The sequence below is a fragment of the Eriocheir sinensis genome, chromosome 24 (assembly GCF_024679095.1).
Source record: "Eriocheir sinensis breed Jianghai 21 chromosome 24, ASM2467909v1, whole genome shotgun sequence".
Taxonomy (NCBI): domain Eukaryota; kingdom Metazoa; phylum Arthropoda; class Malacostraca; order Decapoda; family Varunidae; genus Eriocheir; species Eriocheir sinensis.
This window is the reverse complement of record NC_066532.1, coordinates 12,455,650-12,476,589: the sequence shown is the minus strand read 5'-3', so window position 1 is coordinate 12,476,589 and position 20,940 is coordinate 12,455,650. Positions and strand designations below refer to the sequence as shown.

The window sequence follows — 20,940 nt, the reverse complement described above, 5'->3', positions numbered from 1 at the left end:
GAGCGAGAGAGCGAGAGAGGGGTGGGGGGGGACGGGGGAGGAAGGGAAAGAAAGGGAAAGAAAGATTGAGAAAAGATCAGGAAAAAGAAAAAAAAAAAAAAGTGAAGAAGGAAAAATGAAATATAAGAGAGAGAGGGGGGGGGGGGGGTCAGGTCCTTTTCGTAGCTCAATCAAAGACAACAACATGAACAATATCAACTATTCATCACAGCCACAAAAATAATAATAATGAAGGAGATGCAAAACGAACTCATAATTACCGCAGACTACGAAAAAAGAAATATCTGAACCGTCAACAAAACACTAAGAGTAATATTTTTCACCCTTTTACAATGCAGCCTCCACTCATATATGATAAAAAATAATGAGCAAATAAATAAGTCAACATGAAAGCACAGTATACACATGACCAGTTCAAAATGGCTAATAAATAGATTAAAGTTCTTCACAGTACTGCTGTCACACCCTAAGATATATAAACTAAGTAAGGAAGTAATGCATATACTCATTTAAAAGTCAAAATTTCTGCTTTTTTGTGTGAGGCCCAAGGCTAGGGAGTGGGGGGAGGGAGAGGAGGGGGATTTCTGCTGGTTACTACTACTACAACCACTACTACCGATGCTGCTGCTAATAATAATAATGAGACTCGTGTTTATTCCTCCAATGAACGTATCGATAAACTTTTTTTTGGGGGGGGGGAGGGAGGTATGTATATATGTAAGGTTGACTTTTGCCTGAGCATATGCAGCAGTAAGCTTCGTGCACAAACATCCATTAAACATGACCAAGGAACCAAAAATACACTGAAAGGAAAGCAAGTTATGAGATAAAATCAATGCAGGAGAAAAGTCATACTCTTGAGGCGCACGCTGTCGTCATGACATGAAAGCGACACTGTTGGCAGACCACAGCTGCCGGCACTAAGCTCCTTGGCATGGTTTTCTGTCTTATGCACTGCATTTTGTTACTTCTTACAGTTGTTAATATGTGTTTTGGGTGTTTTCTTTTTCTGCAGTGTCATGTGTAACCTACAAATATCAATATGCATTTTGATAACGTTTCCTTTATGCTGCAGTGTTTGCTCCCTTCCACATGTTACCACAGTGGTTCTTAACCCAGGGGGCATGCCTCCCTATAGGAGGGCACCAGCCCTGGGGGAAAAGGTACTAGTTTACTAAGGCTTGCCATTTTTTCATCAATTTGCGAGAAAAATTTATGTAGTTACAAGGGGACGTGGAGGGATGGGCCGATTTCCAGAGGGGGGCTTGGTATTAAAAAGGTTAAGAACCACTGTATTAACAAGCATTTTGACTTTGTAGGTGATTGCTCCCTCCTACATGAACTATATTAACAAGCATTTCTGCTGGCGTTGTTCCTCCCTCCTCAAAATGCAGAAACTGATGATTTCGTTAGGAGCCCAAGCTTGAGCACTTTTCCAGGCTCAAACCCTTCCTGATCCTTGAGGCGGGCATTCCTGGCATGGCTATAGGTGTGATAGGAGACATACTCAATTGCAAACTTTTGATACTGGAAGTAGAGAGCATCCAGCCTTCTATGACTTGGAGTTTCTGGACACATATATTAAGGGCAAATTATGGAGTGATGTGCATTGCTTTTTATGCTTTCTTTCTTCTCTTCTGGAGTAGGACAGCAACATACCACCTCCTCAACACCCGATGCTGAGGACTGCTTGCTTAAACATGTGACTGTCACCAGCAGGGGAATGAGTGCTCGAGTCCTCACGGTCATAGATGCTGGACAGTCCACCACCAAGACACATAGACAGGAGAGAAAGGCTAGATGAGGAAGCAATCCCATACAGCAGCAACATAATGCAAAGCAATCCACTAGTGTGTTCAGGGCAGGAAAAAATTCATCTCTACTTAGGGAGTTTCCTAAAGCGCTAACCTCAGAAACGCTATGGTATCCCTTTAACGCATACTTGGTGTCCAATGGTCAAAAATCATCTTTCTTCTTTGCTTAACATCCTCATTTTCCCTTATGGGGTTGGACATGTTGAAGAAGATAGTCATCATTCATCCAGGCAAACACATATCAAAGAAAAATAAATACTCAAGGAATCCAGAGCTGAGGAACAAGTGATATATCAAAACAAGATTGTTAGACAGTCTTTACTTTAACAACAGCCAGTTTTCATGAAGGTGTTGCGCCATTGTCCTACCAGTGTAAGGCAGAGGCGAGTACCATCACTATGTGCAGTGGCATATCAAGTAGGGTGACTAGGTCCTTTCTCCAATAACAGTGTCTTCCCTCATTATGAACAGCCAGGTAACACTCATCAAGGCTGGCCAGTGACCCTCAAATACTAGAAATGAGGAGTTTGGTGTAAAAGGGTCAACCAAACCAACTAAAGCGGTATTCTGTTTTTGGCAGCATCTGTTGGCTGAATTCTTGCATCGTGTGGTGAAGCAAGTTAAGGAAAAAGTGACCTTAAAGTGGGTGATGCATAGGACTAAAGTTGCATGATTCTTGTTGAACTTAGCTGGTGTGTAGTTTGGCAGTCGCTTTAAAATGTGACCTGCTGAAAACTACAAAAATGGCAGGTTGCCCTTTTTACACTATACACCTCTTAAAGCCAGACTGTGCGGCCATCAGCATCTACAAACTGAGCTGCCAAACATATCCATTTCTGTCTCAGGTCAATAAGTCTCCAAAATATTTTTCTTCCCTGATATGACGAGTGATTGAAATGCTGCATAAAAACTGATGACCACACGACCGAAGCCTCATTTTTGTTAAACACAGAGGAATCCCAACAAAACACATCTCTGCTAAGAGGAATTTGCCAAAGAAACAAAAGAACTAGAGTAATTTGCCAAAGAAACAAAAAAGAAGTAAGATATGGAAGCGCGTTCTCTGCCCATGCTCATCAACAACAGTAGGCTCGACATGTAGAAAGAAACACTCATAGCAGTGTCCAAAAACATCCCGTCACTTCTAACCTTGGCGGTGGGAGGGGGTAGTGGCAGCTCCTTGTGTGTTAACCCGTGGACGTGCGCACCTACGCCCTAAGAGTGGGTACACAAACACATGACAAACCCGATGCTCACTAAACCACTTGTAAGGGTTTTAAATAACTGACTATAATCCTTCCTAAAAATGAGGTGTACACACTTACAATGAACCACCTGGTAGCTTTTAAATAATGATAATGCTTGGTGAATTTGAGGTCCATAAACACACACTAAACCACCTGTCAGCTTTGAGAATTATACTACTTGCTAAATTGAAGGTCTACAATGACACTAAAGAACCTGTCATCTTTTGAATAACAATAATGCTTGATAAATTTGAGATCCATAAACACACATAACATGTCAGCTTTGAGAACTATGCTGCTTGCTAAGTTTAAGGTTCATAATCACATGCTAAACAACTAAAGGCTTCCCAAAATGTTGAGTCCGTTCTGGTGGGGCACCGAAAGGGAATTTCCCTCAAGAGGCGTTGTCAGATGTACTAGCAAAACACACACACACACACACACACACACAGAGAGAGAGAGAGAGAGAGAGAGAGAGAGAGAGAGAGAGAGAGAGAGAGAGAGAGAGAGAGAGAGAGAGAGAGAGAGAGAGAGAGAGAGAGAGAGAGAGAGAGAGAGAGAGAGAGAGAGAGAGAGAGAGAGAGAGAGAGAGAGAGAGAGAGAGAGAGAGAGAGAGAGAGAGAGAGAGAGAGAGAGAGAAGAGAGAGAGAGAGAGAGAGAGAGAGAGAGGAGAGAGCGAGAGAGAGAGAGAGAGAGAGAGAGAGAGAGAGAGAGAGAGAGGGTCACTGGGAGAGAGAGAGAGAGAGAGAGAGAGAGAGTGCGAGAGAGAGAGAGAGAGAGAGAGAGAGAGAGAGAGAGAGAGAGAGAGAGAGAGAGAGAGAGAGAGAGAGAGAGAGAGAGAGAGAGAGAGAGAGAGAGAGAGAGAGAGAGAGAGAGAGAGAGAGAGAGGAGGGGGGGGGGGAATAAATCGCACCTCCTTGCTAAGCCTTTAATTGTTACTATTACTTCTAGCAACGCCCCATCAGGGAAATTCCCTTTCAGTGCCCCACCAGAACGGACTCGACATTTTGGGAAGACTATAGTCACCTGTTGAATAATTATGCTGAAGAAGACACACTAAACCAATTTCCCACTAAACCACTTGTCACCTTTAAATATTTATGCCGACTGCTAAAATTGAGGTCCATATACATACAATAAACCTTTTTCCCACTAAACCACTGATCACGCATTTCATTTACTATATATAATGCTTACTAAAAAAGTGGTTCATTCCCAAGAAGTCAATTTTCCACTAAATCATTTATCAGCTTTTAAACAACTATGCCAATAACAATATCCACAAACACACTAACCCAGTCTTCCAGTAAACCACTCATCACCTTTATAATAGCCGAAGTACTTGTTAGAAATGATTTACACAGATATCCAGACCACACAGACCCTATGGTTCGGACTAGGTGGTCTGTCCTCAAACCTAAGCGAGATTACATCAACCCAAATGATCACTACGACTTTGCATTTTTGCTTTAGTGAACATTAAGGTGAAGGAGGTCCCCTAGCACATTCTGAACCAAAATCCCACTAATCTACTTGCCAACCCTAAATGATTAAAATAAATACCCAAACCACATCCATTAGACCTAAATAATTGGAGTTTAAACCTAAGGGAACTTTATATTAGGGTAAAGGAGGTCCCCTAGGGCCTAACACATTCTAAACTTATTTCCCACTAATCTACTCGCCAACCCAAAATGATTAAAACATATACCCAAACCACATCCACTGAACCTAAACAATTGGAGTTTAACCAAAGGGCACTGAAGTCAGCCTTACTCACAGCTCTAACACATGCTACAAATCATACTCCAGCTTCACACACTTGGAAATTATACTGAGTCACAACTCTGAATAACCATCACTTATAAAAAAAGGCTTCAGTCAGCCATAAATAATTCTTGACACATGCTTAATCCGGTAGCAGCAATGGGCCAAATTTGTGGCTTTACCGTGTACCAGCAACGGGCCACATTTTTGCCATGATATAAACCCCCCAAAATAGATGATGCATAAACTGATCACAAATGCGTTGATATATATTATGAAATGGTTTGCGAGAGCAATGATTTTTTCTCTCATTAATTCGCTAAGAGGGGCCTTTAAGAAACATGATCCCCGCAGCTACCGGGTTAATTGTCACTATAAAACATGGAACAGTACAGAGAGGAACACCACTGCTTATCTTGTGTGGGCTGGCTGATATGGATTTCCTGTTTTGGCTCTTGGCTATGTTGCTTTTGTAAATTGCATATATCTACATGGCTAAATCTTAAATAATTTGCTGTTATGGCTTTGATAGTGACTTTTGATAATATTCAAGTTCATTTGTAGGTTGAACAGATCTATATGCCTAAACCTTTGATCATTTGCTGCCATGGATAATGTTGCTTTTGAAAATTGCACATAGCAAAACCTTTAACAATTCACTGTTATGGCTTTGATAGTGACTTTTGCTAATATTTAAGTTCTCTGGTAGGTTGAACAGATCTACATACCTAAACCCTTCATAATTTGCTGTTATGGCTAATGTTGCTTTGGTAAGTTGAATATATCTACATACCTAAACCCTTCATTATTTGCTGTTATGGCTAATGTTGCTTTGGTAAGTTGAATATATCTACATACCTAAACCCTTCATTATTTGCTGTTATGGCTAATGTTGCCGTGTATTACAAGTTGAATACATTTCATCGACGCCTGCTCCTAGGAGCTCCCACCAGAAGAGCTTCCAACTTTCTCTATCCAGACACTCCCTCCTTGTCTGCTCAAAGTTTCTCGAAGATCTTTCCCCCCTCTCCCTAACGTACTCTTGCACCCTATCCCTCCATTTCAGGTCGTCCCCTAGCATTCCCTCCCTCTATCTCACTCACATACACCCTTCTGGTCATCTTACTCTCCTCCATTCACTCCATGTGGCCAAACCACTTTAAAGTCTGTCGCTTCACTTCTTCCACCACTCCACACTTCATCCCTTCACCCCTGTGACACATTCCAAAATGCTCGTACACACTTTCATTACTCATTCCATCCATTCTACTCACGCCACAAGCAGTCCTCAAATAACTCATTTCCACTGCCTGCACTCTAGACCTCTGACTTTCATTCCAGGCCCACGTTTCACTTGCATATGTGAGGGTTGGTACTATTATTGCATTTCTCAAATCCCTCTTTACCTCCATGCTCACACTTCTGCCATTCATGATTCATCCCAAAGACCCTACCACCCTTCTTCCTTACATTTACATACCTAAACCCTTCATTATTTGCTGTAATGGCTAATGTTGCTTTGGTAAGTTGAATATATCTACATACCTAAACCCTTCATTATTTGCTGTTATGGCTAATGTTGCTTTGGTAAGTTGAATATACAGGTAACTCGATTTTCGCCGCGGCCACACAGCTGAGCTCAGTTCTTCTCACGCGCCACTTGAACAACAATACAGTACCCACGCTGCCATGCTACTCAACAATAGGGGTGGGCAGGTACCTGTACCAGTACCAGTACTAACGGTACTACCTATACGGTATGGTACAGGTTCCAGACTGCTCGGTACCGGTACCAATACTAGCCAGTCACTCATGGTGTCCCTCATCTCTTCCTCACACGAGTGTGGCTGAGACCGAGTGCCTGAGTGGATATCTCGGTGATATGGATATTCTCTCTCTCTCTCTCTCTCTCTCTCTCTCTCTCTCTCTCCACTGAATGAAGTGAATATTTATTTTTCGATAGAAACCTACCTTTTGTTTGATTTAAATTGTTTTTGATTTAGGCGACCTCTTCAAGTACACAATACTCGTGTAAATCGAGTTACCTGTATCTACATACCTAAGCCCTTCATTATTTGATGGTATGGCTCATGTTGCCTTACAAGTCGAATACATTTACATACCTAAACCCTTCATAATTTGCTGTTATTGCTAATGTTGTTTTGGTAAGTTGAATACATCTACATACCTAAATCATTAAGAATTCCTCACTGGACATCCCTTGACATGTGAATTATAACCTCTATTATTCATTGTATGACATGCATTGATACACCTGATCAATGCGCCTTATTCTCTAGAGTCTGCTTCAGCCTATCAAGAGTGCAAGTTACAAACTATTCATCAGTGACTGATAGCCTTTCTACCATCCTGTTGTCTCTTACCAACGTCACAAATAAGTTTTCTCCTTAGTGCAATGGGAAATAGGGCCTTGGAGATGCAGTCATATCAATGTTTTATCCCTTTCAAACCACCCAGTCAGCCATAATTATGTCTATCAAACCCATAAAGATGGAAACGTGATCTTATCAATGTTTTATCACTTTCAAACCACCCAATCTGCTGTAACTATGAGTCAACCTGTCCCATTAAGGAGTGCCAATCTTAACTATGCCCTATTATGACTAGCAAGCCACTAGTCACACCCAGCCAGTCATAACAGTCTATCATCTACATATCTAACCCACAAAGGAATGCCATTCTTTACTATGCCTGGTTTAGAGTTTCCAGCCACTTGCCACAGCTAGTCAGCCACAGCTACGTGCCTATCCATCCCCCAAGGAGTGCCACAGGTCCACGGGTTAAAGGGATGCGAGAAGAGTCGAGGGGAAATGTATCTTGCTTTGTGGATACTTACTTGTTGGCTGCCACTATCAGGGTGGATGGTTTGAGGTGGAGGGGTGGCTAGAGCACTTGACGGATGGTTGGTCAAAGCTTGAAGGGCATTGGGGGCAGCTGTGTACCCTGGGAGGTTGGGTTTGGCTGTGGCGGAATAAGCTGCAGCCCTAGAGGTGATGGATCGCTTAGTGTCAGGAAAGACAGCTGGTGTGGAGGACTTGGCAGTAATGGTTGTGGAGAGAGCACTGGGGGGTGAGGCTGTGACACCGAGGGCGTTGCCGGCGGGGACTACACTGGCCCTGACTACACCCACGCCACGCTTCTCAGGGCTCACGCCAGCACTAGTACTGTTCCCTGGGCTACTAACCTTGGCCTCGGTCACCTGTGTGGGCTGAGATGCTGGGGGCTGTGGGGTGGATGCTGGCTGGTGGGTGTCCGCCCGTGTACCACTCACCGCCTCCGAGCTTCCCGGGACTGTGGCGGCGGTGGCTGTTTCTGGCAGAGGAGGAAGGAGAACGTCACCACATCATTGTCTCAGGGTAACCTTGAAAATTATACCACAATACTGTCAAACTCCTTTATAGATAGAACTGCATTATCGTTCCTTCTGCTTGGAGCGGTTACTTTCTCCAGACTAAACTCAAATCCCTGCACCACTGTCTCGGGCTATAGTCGGTGTCTAAGGATAACCATGGAAAATCATACACCTACAGTGAAATCTGCTTCTATATCGAGCACTGTACTCATTGTCCCTTCCGTTTATTGTGAAGTTATTTGGTACAGACAAAATCAAGTCACTACTCAGGCTCCCCCCCCCGCTTATCAGGACCATCTTTGCCCATATATTGGACCTACTATGGTCAAAGGGTAATGCCTCCTAGGGTTAATGTAGGGTAACGTGGGGTTACGGGGTTAATGTGGTGGAGGCGTAGGCCATTACTCGAGGCTTGAGTGTCAACAGGGAACCGTCATCCCGATAACGGAGGACAAGGTAGTAGCAGGCTGGCGTTCATGGAACTGGAAGGAGTAATCTGACTAACCCCGCATTGTGTACGTATCTCTTTCTCTGTTATCGTCTAGCGTCTAAGTATCTCCTGATTCCACAATATTGTAATACGTTTCCTTAACGTCTAAGGTTATTCTGCCTCCCACAAGTGTACAAGTACATTCATGTTAACGACGAGTGGTAAGGGTTGTCCTGCCACGGAATATAAGGATAAGGTTTACATTCATGTTCATATGTCAGACTGTAGGGATTTGCCCCATCCCGGAAAATGTAGAGATAAGGTGTAGTGTACCTCACATTGTAATGTTTCATGATATCGGCTTGCAGGTTTGACCACTGTACAATAAACGTGACGTGAGTTCAACGCAGCGGTTTCAGTCATCCTTGGCACTCACTCAACAAGCGCTGGTCACCGCGCTTACACAGGGTAACCTAGAAAAATTATCCCTTATACTGTCAAAACTGCTTTATATAGATGAGCTCTTTACTTACAGAAACAGCCCTGAAAGTACCTTGTTCTCTCACTCTTATAAGACACATCAGTCCTTCTATTCCTCTATCCTCACTGCACCCTATATGCACCACAAGCACCTGCACAGGACTCAAGACACACAACTCACCTCTGTACTGCCTTCGGACTTCAATCTGCTGGCGGTAGAGTGCCTTCTGAGACTGGAAGTACTCTCGGATGTAGTCGTTGTTGTCTAGGTTGGGCTCATTTTGTAGCTGCAAGAAACAAAACATACACAACTGAGAAATCTTGGACTCATACTGTTATTCCTTATTATTTTTACAGCAACAAAGGCATCTCAAGGGTAAAAAACAAAACCAGCAAAAAAAAAAAAAAAAAAAAAAAAAAAAAAAAAAAAAAAATAGACATGGCTCCAACAAAAGAAAAAAAGAACAAGAGGCCAAGAGAGGTCAATTTTGGGTGGAGTTGTCGATATTCTTCCCTTGAAAGAGTTTAAGGGCCGCTTTCACAGTCACTTCGTTTGTTTCGATCGTTACCAATGGCGGCGATTGATGCTATAGTTTTCCACGTGAAACTGGCCTATGGGGTAGTGGCGGCTGCAGAGGAAGCGAGTGTGTGGCAAGGTGTTGGGGCTAGGCTAACCTCGCAGCCGCCACTACCCCATCTGACAGTTTTACGTGGAAATACTATAGCGGCGATAACAGCCATTGGTAACGATCAAAACAAACAAAACGACTGTGAAAGCGGCCCCAAGTCCTGGTGCAACAACCTGAGACCTGGATAAGGACTTTGTGGGGCACCTTATGGCTCAACGATGGAATGCCTGCTCAGCGTCTTCTGGCCCAGGTTTGAATCCCAGACATGTTGTTGAGAAGGTATTTATTCAGTGACACAATCTCCAGTTCTCTCTAAAGGTGATGCAGCCTCATGTAGTCTCCTTGTATTAGTGTGTATGTTTCAGGGATTCTTTTCTCTCCCTTTTAATCACAGAGTAAATATATACCAAAGTTTACATGCTAATTTTCTCCCATTACTTGATCGATCAATGTAAATGCAATGAATAATCTGCCCTCTGTTTAAGTATTTACCCTTACACACACACACAAACCATGTAAACTACTAGGTACACACACACACACGCACACACACAGGAGGCAAGAGAACATAGGTCATTCAAACCCCACCTTTCCAAGTCCCTCCCATCCCCTCCCCTCTCCCTCTCTCTCCTCCCCCTTGTGTCATAAGAGACAGTAATTGCAGGCCACTCACTGCGCCACGTGGCATTAGACGCGGGAAGCAAAGGTCAGCACACCCAGTCACTGCTCTAACCTAAACCAAAACATTTAAAGACTTAGGCACCTAGCAGCACTTACATATGGATGAGTCATTTTCTATTGTGTGTCTTATTTACTCTTATGTTCATACCAAAGGTCAGCACACCCAGTCACTGCTCTACCCTAAACCAAAACATTTAAAGACTTAGGCACCTAGCAGCACTTACATATGGATGAGTCATTTTCTATTGTGTGTCTTATTTACTCTTATGTTCATACCAAAGGTCAGCACACCCAGTCGCTGCTCTACCCTAAACCAAAAAAATAAAAGACTTAGGCACCCAGCAGCAGACTTATATATGGAGGGGTGTTTTTCTATTGTGTTTTACTTATTTGCTCATATGTTAATAGCAAAGGTCAGCACACCCAGTCGCTGCTCTACCCTTAACCAGGAAATTCAAAGACTTAGGCACCCAGCAGCAAACTTATCCATGGAGGAGTTTTTTCCTTCCCTTCTGTGCCTTGGTTACACTTCTTTTACTTTATTTACTCTTATGTTCATAGCAAAGATCAGCACACCCAGTTGCTGCTCTACCCTAAACCAAAAATTTAAAAGACTCAGGCACCCAGCAGCAGATTTATATATGGAGGACAGTCATTTTCCCTTCTGTGCCTTCATTGTGTGTCTCTTACTTTATTTACCCTTATGTCAATAGCAAAGGTTAGCACTCACTCGCTGCTCTACCCTAAGCCAGGAAATTAAAAGACTTAGGCAATTGCAGCTGACTTATCCATGGAGGATATTTTCCCTCCCTTCTATGTGTTGGGTATATTTGTTTTACACTTTATTCACTCACTTTTATATTGACATTTAACACCAACGTCTGATTTCTTAAACATCTTGTCATTTTTTTTTAATTCATCTTTGACACCTGCTCCTAGGAGCTCCCACCAGGGGATGGCCACGGCAGAAGAGTTTCTATCTCTCTATATCCAGACACTCCCTCCTTGCCTGCTCAAAGTTTCTCAGGGATCTTTCACCCCTCTCCCTGACATACTCTTGCACCCTATCTCTCCATTTCACTGGAAGTCAACCTTTAACATTCCCTCCCTCTATCTCACTCACATACACCCTCATGGTCATCTCACTCTCCTCCATTCACTCTATGTGGCTAAACCACTTTAAAGTCTGTCTCTTCACTTCTTCCACCACTCCACACTTCTTCCCTTCACCCATGTGACACATTCCAAAACGCTCGTACACACTTTCATTACTCATTCCATCCATTCTACTCACACCACATGCACTCCTCAAATAACTCATTTCCACTGCCTGCATTCTAGACCTCTGACTTTCATTCCAGGCCCACGTTTTGCTTGCATATGTGAGGGTTGGTACTATTACTGCACTTCTCAAATCCCTCTTTACTTCCATGCTCACACTTCTGCCATTCACGATACGTTCCAAAGACCCTACCACCTTTCTTCCTTGCAATGCCCTTTCTCTTGTCTTTCTTTCTGTACCACAATGCTTACACAACTGATCCAAGGTACTTAACCCGTACAGTGTTTAGTACGTATATATACGCAAGCTCTTTTGAGGGCTTATACGCCCTTTATTTTTGTTTGTGTATGTAACATTGTTCATTGACAGTAAAGAGGAATAATTTGACAAGTCTTCGTATTTTTAAATGGATGTTAAAGGGCCTTTCTGTACATTTGTCCGCATTCCAACAAAAATCATTATACAAGAAGGGAAGTTACTTTCTTCTAGGTAATTACTCCTTAATTCTATAATCAGTAAGGCATGTGGAATTGTAAATTATGGTTCAGAGTAATCGGAAATGAAAACTTATCGTCGGAAGCTTCATAGTGTTCACAGTGTGAACTACGGTTGTAGTACAGACGGCCTTGAAGCGAGCGGTGTTGCCTGATGCACATCCAATCATTTTCTTGTAATTACAATTCCTGTTTATTTTTTTAGGTTTTTGTGAGTAAAGCAGTACTTATACATTACTTACGCTTTAGGGTAGTGAGAAGTGTTTATAATGGAAAGAATATAGGCTCTAAAAAAATTTAAAGATAAGTTTCCCTTTCCTGGTATGACATCATTAGCTCTGAGACGCAGAAAAATAAGACAACGAACAATTTAGGGTTCCATTCCTCGCATATAAATAATATATATATCAAATAATTTACAATTTTTTTTACATTTTTAGGGGCAAATAAAAATAAAAAAATAAAAAAATAAAAAATGAAAAAAGTGCAACCTGGCATGACCCCTATCGATGACAAACGACGACACTGTACGGGTTAAACTCATTGACCTCCTCCATTTCTTCACCATTCAAAACTATTTTGTATTCTTTTTCACATTCAATTCCCACTCTATATGGCCATACAAAATCTACAACCTCACTTCTACTTCGCTCACAAACCATCACTTTACTTTTGTTGACATCTACTTTCAGCTTTCTCCTTATACACACACAGTCAAAAACACATGTCATGTCAGTTCAGTAACAATAATGTGGCTGATTAGTCTTACTGATCCATTTTTTAGGGAGTGGTTAGTCAGTTTCACTGATTTTTTATCTTTTTATAGCCAAGTTTGTAATGTCGACTTAACTATGTGAAAATCCAACACGTCTTGCTAACTCCATCCCAAAATCAGAAATAAAAAGTGAAACTAGACAAATAACTAAGAAATACTAATGCAATGTTAACAAAATTTGGCAAGACCACTCACCCATCTGTTAGGAACATCCTCTTCGTTGACTGCGGCTGTTGCCTTTGACTTGGTGTTCTCAAACTGTACACTCTGTCAGGGAGAACACAAGAAAACGCTTAATTCAATAACAAGACTCAGAATATATTGTTATGACTCTGTAAGCTGAAAAAAGGAGAGGAAGATGGGAAAAACAGATTTGCTGTTCTCAAACTGTGCACTCTGTCAGGGAGAACGCATGAACGTTGAACTCAGTAACATGACTTGGAATAAATTGATAAGATTATGTAAATGAGAAAGAGTGAGATGGAAAAATTACAAAAAACAATTGATTCTGTAAACTGGGAGGGTGAGAGAGGGAATAAAACTGTGAATTCTTCCATCAATAATATCATTCCTGCATATATTTGTTTCCCTATACTGTGTCAACATGTTGGAGGTGGTGTATGGATGCTATCATAACCTAGTCCATGGTAGGTGATCTCTCTCTCTCTCTCTCTCTCTCTCTCTCTCTCTCGTAAATCACCTGGAACAGTAATGATGAAAATGCTAACGAAAGAAACTTATAAAAATAGAAAGCAAAACCCTTTAATCCCTTATCTTTAAACACCCAAAATATTAAAATCACCATAAACAAACGAAAATGAGGAGAATATATCTACATCTAAAACCTTGCGTGAATCTTGAATACACCTGGAGTCTGAATGTCACATTTTTAATTCACCAACTAATTATGCAGGTGTTAGGTTAGTCCTTGGTCCATCCCCTAATGACAGGTCAGGTATACAGGTGAGACACACAGGTGAGGTACTCTGATAACTGTAATTAGCTACCCATTCAAGCTCTTGAGGCATTACTATAATCTCTCCTTCCTCAGCCATTCACTTGACAGGAGTTGCAACAGTATAAGTCAATCATAACCTGTTCCCTTCAAGCTTTTTGGGACCACTGCCACTTTTCACATTCACCTCTTTCAGTCTGCTTCATTAGGAAATTACAGGCAGACAAGCGCCTTCATTTCTTTCAATTTTGTTTGGCCAAGTGGCAGCAAATTTCTGCGCTAGAAAATCAGTTTGATTCATCTTTTCCACTAGGAGTGCTCTCTCTGGTGCAATCAATGTTCCTAGTGTTCTAATATCTTGAATACAACAAGACCTGCCTATGTTTTCCGAGCAACACCGCCATCTTTACCTACACCACTCATTCTATAACATGATGATAAATTATTTTTTCAAAACAAGTGATAATGAAATATTTTATAGAATAAAAAATCTTTAGTTTTATTTATTTTCCATTTCATACTGTACTTATGACTGTTATTTTTGCCTCACTGTAATTTTTGACACTTCTGAGATGAGAAATAAACAATGGGGAAGTTGCATTAAGTTGATATTTCATGACGATTTAAGGGGTAACAATATTTTTTTTACATTCCATGTGGTGCTGTGACCATGAGCAAGGATTGGCTGTCACTTGGCCAATCGAAATCGAGAAAGAGGGGGCGTGGCTGCTTGTAGTTACCCAAAGAGACAGACTACAGGAATTTTCAGTTTTATATCTATTCATGCACGCCACCATTTATCAGCTGGGGTATATGGTTGGTTGACTGACCGGAGTACTCAATCATGGCACCACAACTGCCATGGTCAGCTGGGGAACATGGATTGCCATTTTTCCTCACTAATATAAGTCACAAAAAATTACGGAAAAATTTGACATAAAACTGAAGATCACAGCCCAAAATATATATGATAGGGTTTCATCAAGACATGAGTGCTCTATTTCTGAGACATTAATTTCAGCACTTTTTTCCACATTTTTTTTTCATGAACCAACGTACGCACTGAGTAAATCTATTGTAGAATTTACACTTGTCGGTGTTAGGGCCAATAACAAACACTGTGGCCTAAATTGTTTGGCCTTCTTGATCTAACTATAAACCCACCAGGCAATAATTTCACCATTCAGTCACTTTAGGTACAAGTGGCAGGGGCATCAGAATGCTTAGGTAAATCTCGAGTCTGCTTCTCCAGCTACAATGGGACAAACAGTGGTTGGAGGAACATACTTGGAGAATAATTGTTTGAAAATAAAAATAATGAAACAAAACAATTTTTTACTAATAGGAGAAAAAGATAAGAGGCAAACAAAAGACTCAGAGGATGAGATGACAACATCAGGGAGCTACAAAGTCAGGTTCTCATGGCTGCTTTATACATTCACGGTGCAGAAGTCTGGTCACACTATCACTGGACTTATATAACTACCCAAGGAAATAACGACAACCTGTATGAAAACCTTATCAAATGTGAGTGTGTAAGCCCTGGAAGGCACGAGTAATGAATTTTAATATGCGAATACCGAAAGGCACAAACACGTGTCAGGCACAGGGGATTGAGTTGACTGATCAGTGGAGAACATGGGGGAGAATGCACACGTGTTCTATCTTTCATATACAGCGCTAACAGTGATTATACTTATTATTATTATAAGAGATGAAGTAGGTAGAGAGAGAGGAGTGCAAACACACTATGATGCCTGTTCAGCAGCCCCCAAACACCCGGGACACTGAGAGAAAATAAGTGATGAGGAAAAAAAAAAGAAAAAAAAAAAAAAAAAAGAGGACAATATAGATTACAGAAATGGAGGGACAGAGGGGCTGGGTGTACAAAGTGAACTGGAGATTTGTATATGGCGTCGACTACCTATTCAAAACTACGACAATTATTCAAATTAGAATACATATGACTGGTCAAGCACACCATTTCCATATTTCTCCTGCACTGCACAAAGCTTCTCATTAAATATCCAAAATTACACGACTAAGATTGCAGAGCAGACAACCAAAATTGTACAGCCACACTGTTCTTTAACTAAAAGAACCCCACCATGACCTAACTGATATAGTCTGTTCCCTTACCCCTTAGAGTACGGGTGGCAATATATTTCTCTGGATGGTGTGCACAAGGAAAATTTAGACATTTAAAAGAGGTGGAAATGGTGTCTTTTTTCTTTGCAATAATTGTATATTCATGTAGTATATATGGTGGTGTAATAAAACTTCTCTCCTAATAAAAATAAAAAAGTTATGACAGTCGAAAACATTGCGCATTTTCTCGTGGCCGTGACGTGTCGTGTGGAGGCACCCCACTTGCTCTCTCTCTCTCTCTCTCTCTCTACTTGCCCCTCCCTCCTCTGTCAATGTCACTACCATAGCAGTCATCAAATTCACTGTCACTTTAATTCGCCCGCACTCTACTTCCGTCCGGAGCAGAGGAACTGCTTGACGCGTCGCGAGACATGACAGATGTATTCCGAACAAAAGTGGAAAATGATCTGTGGCCTTCGGTAGAGCGCGCGCTGAGACGAATGAGAGTGCATACGGATGCCAGATGCCTCCACCATTCACGAGTCAAAAACTGGCGGTATACTTGAAACATAGCGAGCGTAGAGTGTGATGATTATATATATGATCCCCGTACAGGTGGGGTGTGTGGAAGCGCACTTATATATACGATCGCCGTAATGTAAGGGTTAAACCAGGCTACCAGGGAAGGCAAAATACATGACAATTGCAGCGGACAGGCTAAGGATTCCCTCCCACCACAGGCTCTAAGGGTCAACAGGATGGAGATGAGCACTGAGAACATGCGCAGCTATAGCATATGACCCTTATATTGGGCTCCTGGATCCTAGCTGAGTAACTAAGGACACTGCTAATTGGCTCTTGGCAGGTCGGACATCTGAGGTCTCCATTGCCCACACACACGTCTAGCTTCAGAAAATATTCACAATTCCTTACAATCTGCTACACAAGCTTTTTGTTGATACAATTGGACTAAGCAGTGATTGTAGAAATATAAAACGATTTTCAGGACACAGTGAGTAAAAAAACAAAGCAGGTTCCGATAATGGTGGTGAGCAGAAGCCAGAGAATAACTGTAAATGTTTACACATCACTTTAATAATTGATATTTGCAGCCATTATGGAACTGATTTTACAATGAAATGCTTGTTGTGAAAAACATTCTTTTGGATATGAAGTAAATTTTAGATTTATATGAAGCGATATGAGATATGGAAAGATTGGTACCTATAAAGTTGTATAAACATAAAATGTTATTCTCTGACTTCTATTCACCACAATCAGTACTGTATTGTGTTACACTATCGAGTCCTGAAAACCATGCTAGTCACTGTTCGATTACTGCACAATCCAATGGAGTCAACAAAATTTACCTAACTTGTGCAACAGAAGTCAAGTAAATATATATAGATATTTTCAGAAACTACTCGCTTGTGTTGGGTGACGGAGACATCAGACACCCCACCCACCAACATCCAATCAGCAGCATCCTAACACACTCAGCCTGGGATCCAGCCACTGCCGGGAGGGATCCAGCTAACGTGAATGGACTTTAGTGACTAAACACTACAAAGGGTATTAACCTACTGCAGCTACCAACCCACTGCATGATAACATCACCGCTTTATTACTTGTTCAAATCACAGAAAACTAGTAATTAGTGAATATGACAAGACAGTTACACTCTACCAGAAAAGTCAGCCACTAGAGTTGGGTGTAATTCTTGAGTAACTAAAGTTGAAAGAGGGACAGGACTAAGGAACACAGAACCAGCTAAAACAATGACTCTTTTTACTCAATAGGCACACCTAACATCACCATAGCCAATCCAGGATCCAGGATGTTTCCTAAGTTAAAGGCGGTAATGTTATAATTGTATTTCATAAAGAATCCTTATAACCAAAAACTACCTAAAATTACGAGTATTCTTTTTCTTGAACACAACATTGAATAAACAACAGAACAATAATATGAAAATACGTATAGCCACCGTTGCCAGATTGTCATACTCAGAGCATAGTCTTTACCGGTTTCTGATGCCTACCTATTGCCAAGAAACATCAGAATCTAACTCTTTTAACGATAACTATAAATTGGTTTCATTATTGGAGCCCAGAAGACAGTTTGGAGGTAGAAAGTCGGGAAATATAATCAGCTGAGTACGACAATCTGGCAATGTTGAGTCTGTAGTTCCGAGGCCTGAGGCAGCGCTCATGCCATTTTGCGGGTATCAGATACCTTAAATAGCATATTTTTACTGTGCAAAGCAGGTGATGTAACTTATTGTGATTTCGTGAGCTTTCATACTTATCTATTTGTGTATATTTCATGGTGGCAAAACTTAAATTATTAGTTTCATTTTTACTAGTGACATGAAATTTGTGACTGCTTATCACAATAGAATTTCACTCAAATAAGTGAATCAGACACCACAGAAATAATACCAGTGTGTATATGAATGAATACAAAGATAAGCACATACTTTGATTTAACTCTAGGATGTCTCGTGGATCATTAATAAATAAAAACAAAATATCCGGATAGCCCATTACCTCCAATGGCCCCAAAAAACAGTTCCTCTGCCAAGTTTGTACCCCATATTTGGTGATGTTAGGTGCACCTATTGGACAGCACTTCACAAAGATGAGGATGAGCAACAGGAGTGAGTATTGAAGAAACAGCCCACCATGATGTAGCTACTTTCTGCTACTGTTGCTAATTTAAGACCACCAAGCCAGGCCACCCCCCAGGAAGGCTCAAGTTCTCTCTCTCTCTCTCTCTCTCTCTCTCTCTCTCTCTCTCTCTCATGCTAGAGGTAGACAAATACAACACCAATATTAAGATGCAGTACTGATCTAACCTCAGGGGAAGAAGTAATAATTAAAATAAATATAATTCAGTTTGTGTAACTATCAAATTGAATTCAATATACATGAAAGATAAACACACATATCCCTGAGTTTATGTAATCATGTTTTTCATCACACACACACACACAGCATTACTACTACTGCTACAATTATATCACACACACACACACACACAGCTTTACTATTATTGCTATTATATCACACACACACACGCACAGCATCACTACTACTGTTACTATCTTACACACACACACACACAAACCCGGCTTATCCTACCACCTAATGCTGATATGATAAGAAGGGAAAGTATGGGATGGAGTACCCGAGAGAGAGAGAGAGAGAGAGTCAAACCGAACCCAGACATCCCCCCCTCCCCCCGACCCACGTACAAAAACAACCATATTTCAGGACCTTTCATACGGTCAGAGCTGAGAGGGAGAGGGAATGAGAGCAGGCGAGGGGGTGAAGATGACCAGCGGGAAGTGAGAGAGAGACGGAGGGGAGTAAGGAAACGTTGATGAGTGGAGGAACGGGGAGAGTAGGAAGACGGGAGGACGGGTACGCAGGGAGAGGGAGAGGGAGGGAGAAGGAAACAAACACACTAACACACACTTCACCAGGATGAGAGACGGCCTAGGGAAGTGGCAGACCAAGAGACACAGGGAGAGACGCACAGCCCTGCACGGTCAGCCAGTCTCAACTAACTGTAGCCCGACACTCACACTCCTCAAACGTTCCACCAGTTCCTTCTTGCTGCCGGACTTGGACAGGCCCCGCCGCTCCAGCTCCGCCTTCAGCTCCACCACCTTCAAGTCCTTGATCAACCTCACACCGTCAATGGTAAGGCTTCTGGCCCGGTCGCCCATTTTGATGCGTAAATTCCACCAGCCTCGAGCCTCCCCGACCCTCACTCATTCTTACTCCATTTGCACTAGTGTGAGGGCGAGCAGACGATAAACATGGCCCCGGATTGGTCCCTGGGCCTTCCCGCCGCATGACTGGCCAATGGTGGCCTGGCTCTCTGCTGGCACTGTGCTACGTCGACCAATGGCAACGCGTCTAACACAGGTCCTCAACTGGGAGGAGGGACCACCACCTTCACACTGCGCATGCGTGCTAACTTTAGCGGGACTCTTGTATCGTGAACTTTTCACTTCCCCCGACGCCTTGACGCGGGCACAGTAACGCAGGATGAATGCATTACATCAACGATCAATCCACGGACACGAGAACTGATTAGTGGAAAAAAGGCATGCGAGGAGGAGCGCTACCCATCTCTAGCGGGCCTTGCTTAATGAACGTTCGCCTTCACGGGACGTCTTTGCGAGGGCCGAGTAACGCAGCCTGAAGGAATGAAGGCGTTTCTGGTGCATCCTAGCAAGGTCCGATACATAAAGAAGAAATGTGGACCAAAGAGCACACGAGACAAGAGGCCGTGGAGCACTGACTTTACCGATACCGTTATAACACTTGATACACTACAACTAGACAGGTTAAATGACGGGTATCGTACGCTAAGTGACGTTCAAGGCGTACCTAATATAGATGAGGACCATAAACAACACACAATACATTCCAAACCATAAAAAAATAAACACTCATCCAGGTGCATTAAATCGAATCCTCAGGTAGAATAATGCTAATCACGGGTACGCCAGCGATAATGGACGTGGAGAGATGCCCATATTTACCGTTAAGCCGTACCCAAATATTAACCCATACGAGCGCTTCACACACATTAAACGACTCATTTTAAGACCATAACACTCTCCCTGGGGCAAATCAAATCCCCAGGTAGAAAGTTTTAAGTATGCTAGCAAATAATAATCCTCAGAACCTTTACCAGTTCAAAGGGGCGGGGCGTCACTATATAAATGCCAGTTTGTCTCTATAAAACACAACTACACTCCCTGGTACTAATCATCCTAATTATCACCATTATTAATTAAACACGGTGCTATGGATACACACTAAAAAACACAAACACAACAAATCATAGTTTCTGACCCCCCGCCACAGCTAAGACAGATAATCACACAGAAGAAAGGTACAGTAGGT

The 20,940-nt window shown here is 42.1% G+C and overlaps 1 protein-coding gene across 4 annotated transcripts in view; it reads right to left on the bottom strand.

Moving 5' to 3' along the window:
* Positions 1-19,867, bottom strand: part of LOC127002851 (microtubule-associated protein futsch-like) — a 45,237-nt gene extending 25,370 nt beyond the window's left edge. For 2 of the 4 annotated variants that reach the window (XR_007756575.1, XM_050869072.1), the window contains exons 1-5: positions 19,605-19,865; positions 13,168-13,239; positions 9,293-9,398; positions 8,034-8,161; positions 2,964-3,029 (exon numbers count right to left, since the gene is read on the bottom strand). Coding sequence is in view for 3 of the 4 variants with exons in the window: in XM_050869072.1 (XP_050725029.1) it covers positions 2,964-3,029; positions 8,034-8,161; positions 9,293-9,398; positions 13,168-13,239; positions 19,605-19,748 (516 nt within the window). In the remaining variant the exon portion in view is untranslated. Of the gene's footprint in view, positions 1-2,963; positions 3,030-8,033; positions 8,162-9,292; positions 9,399-13,167; positions 13,240-19,604 lie in introns of all 4 variants that reach the window. The other 2 variants (XM_050869073.1, XM_050869074.1) reach the window with 2 other exon arrangements.
* Between the last annotated feature and the right edge of the window lie 1,073 nt (positions 19,868-20,940).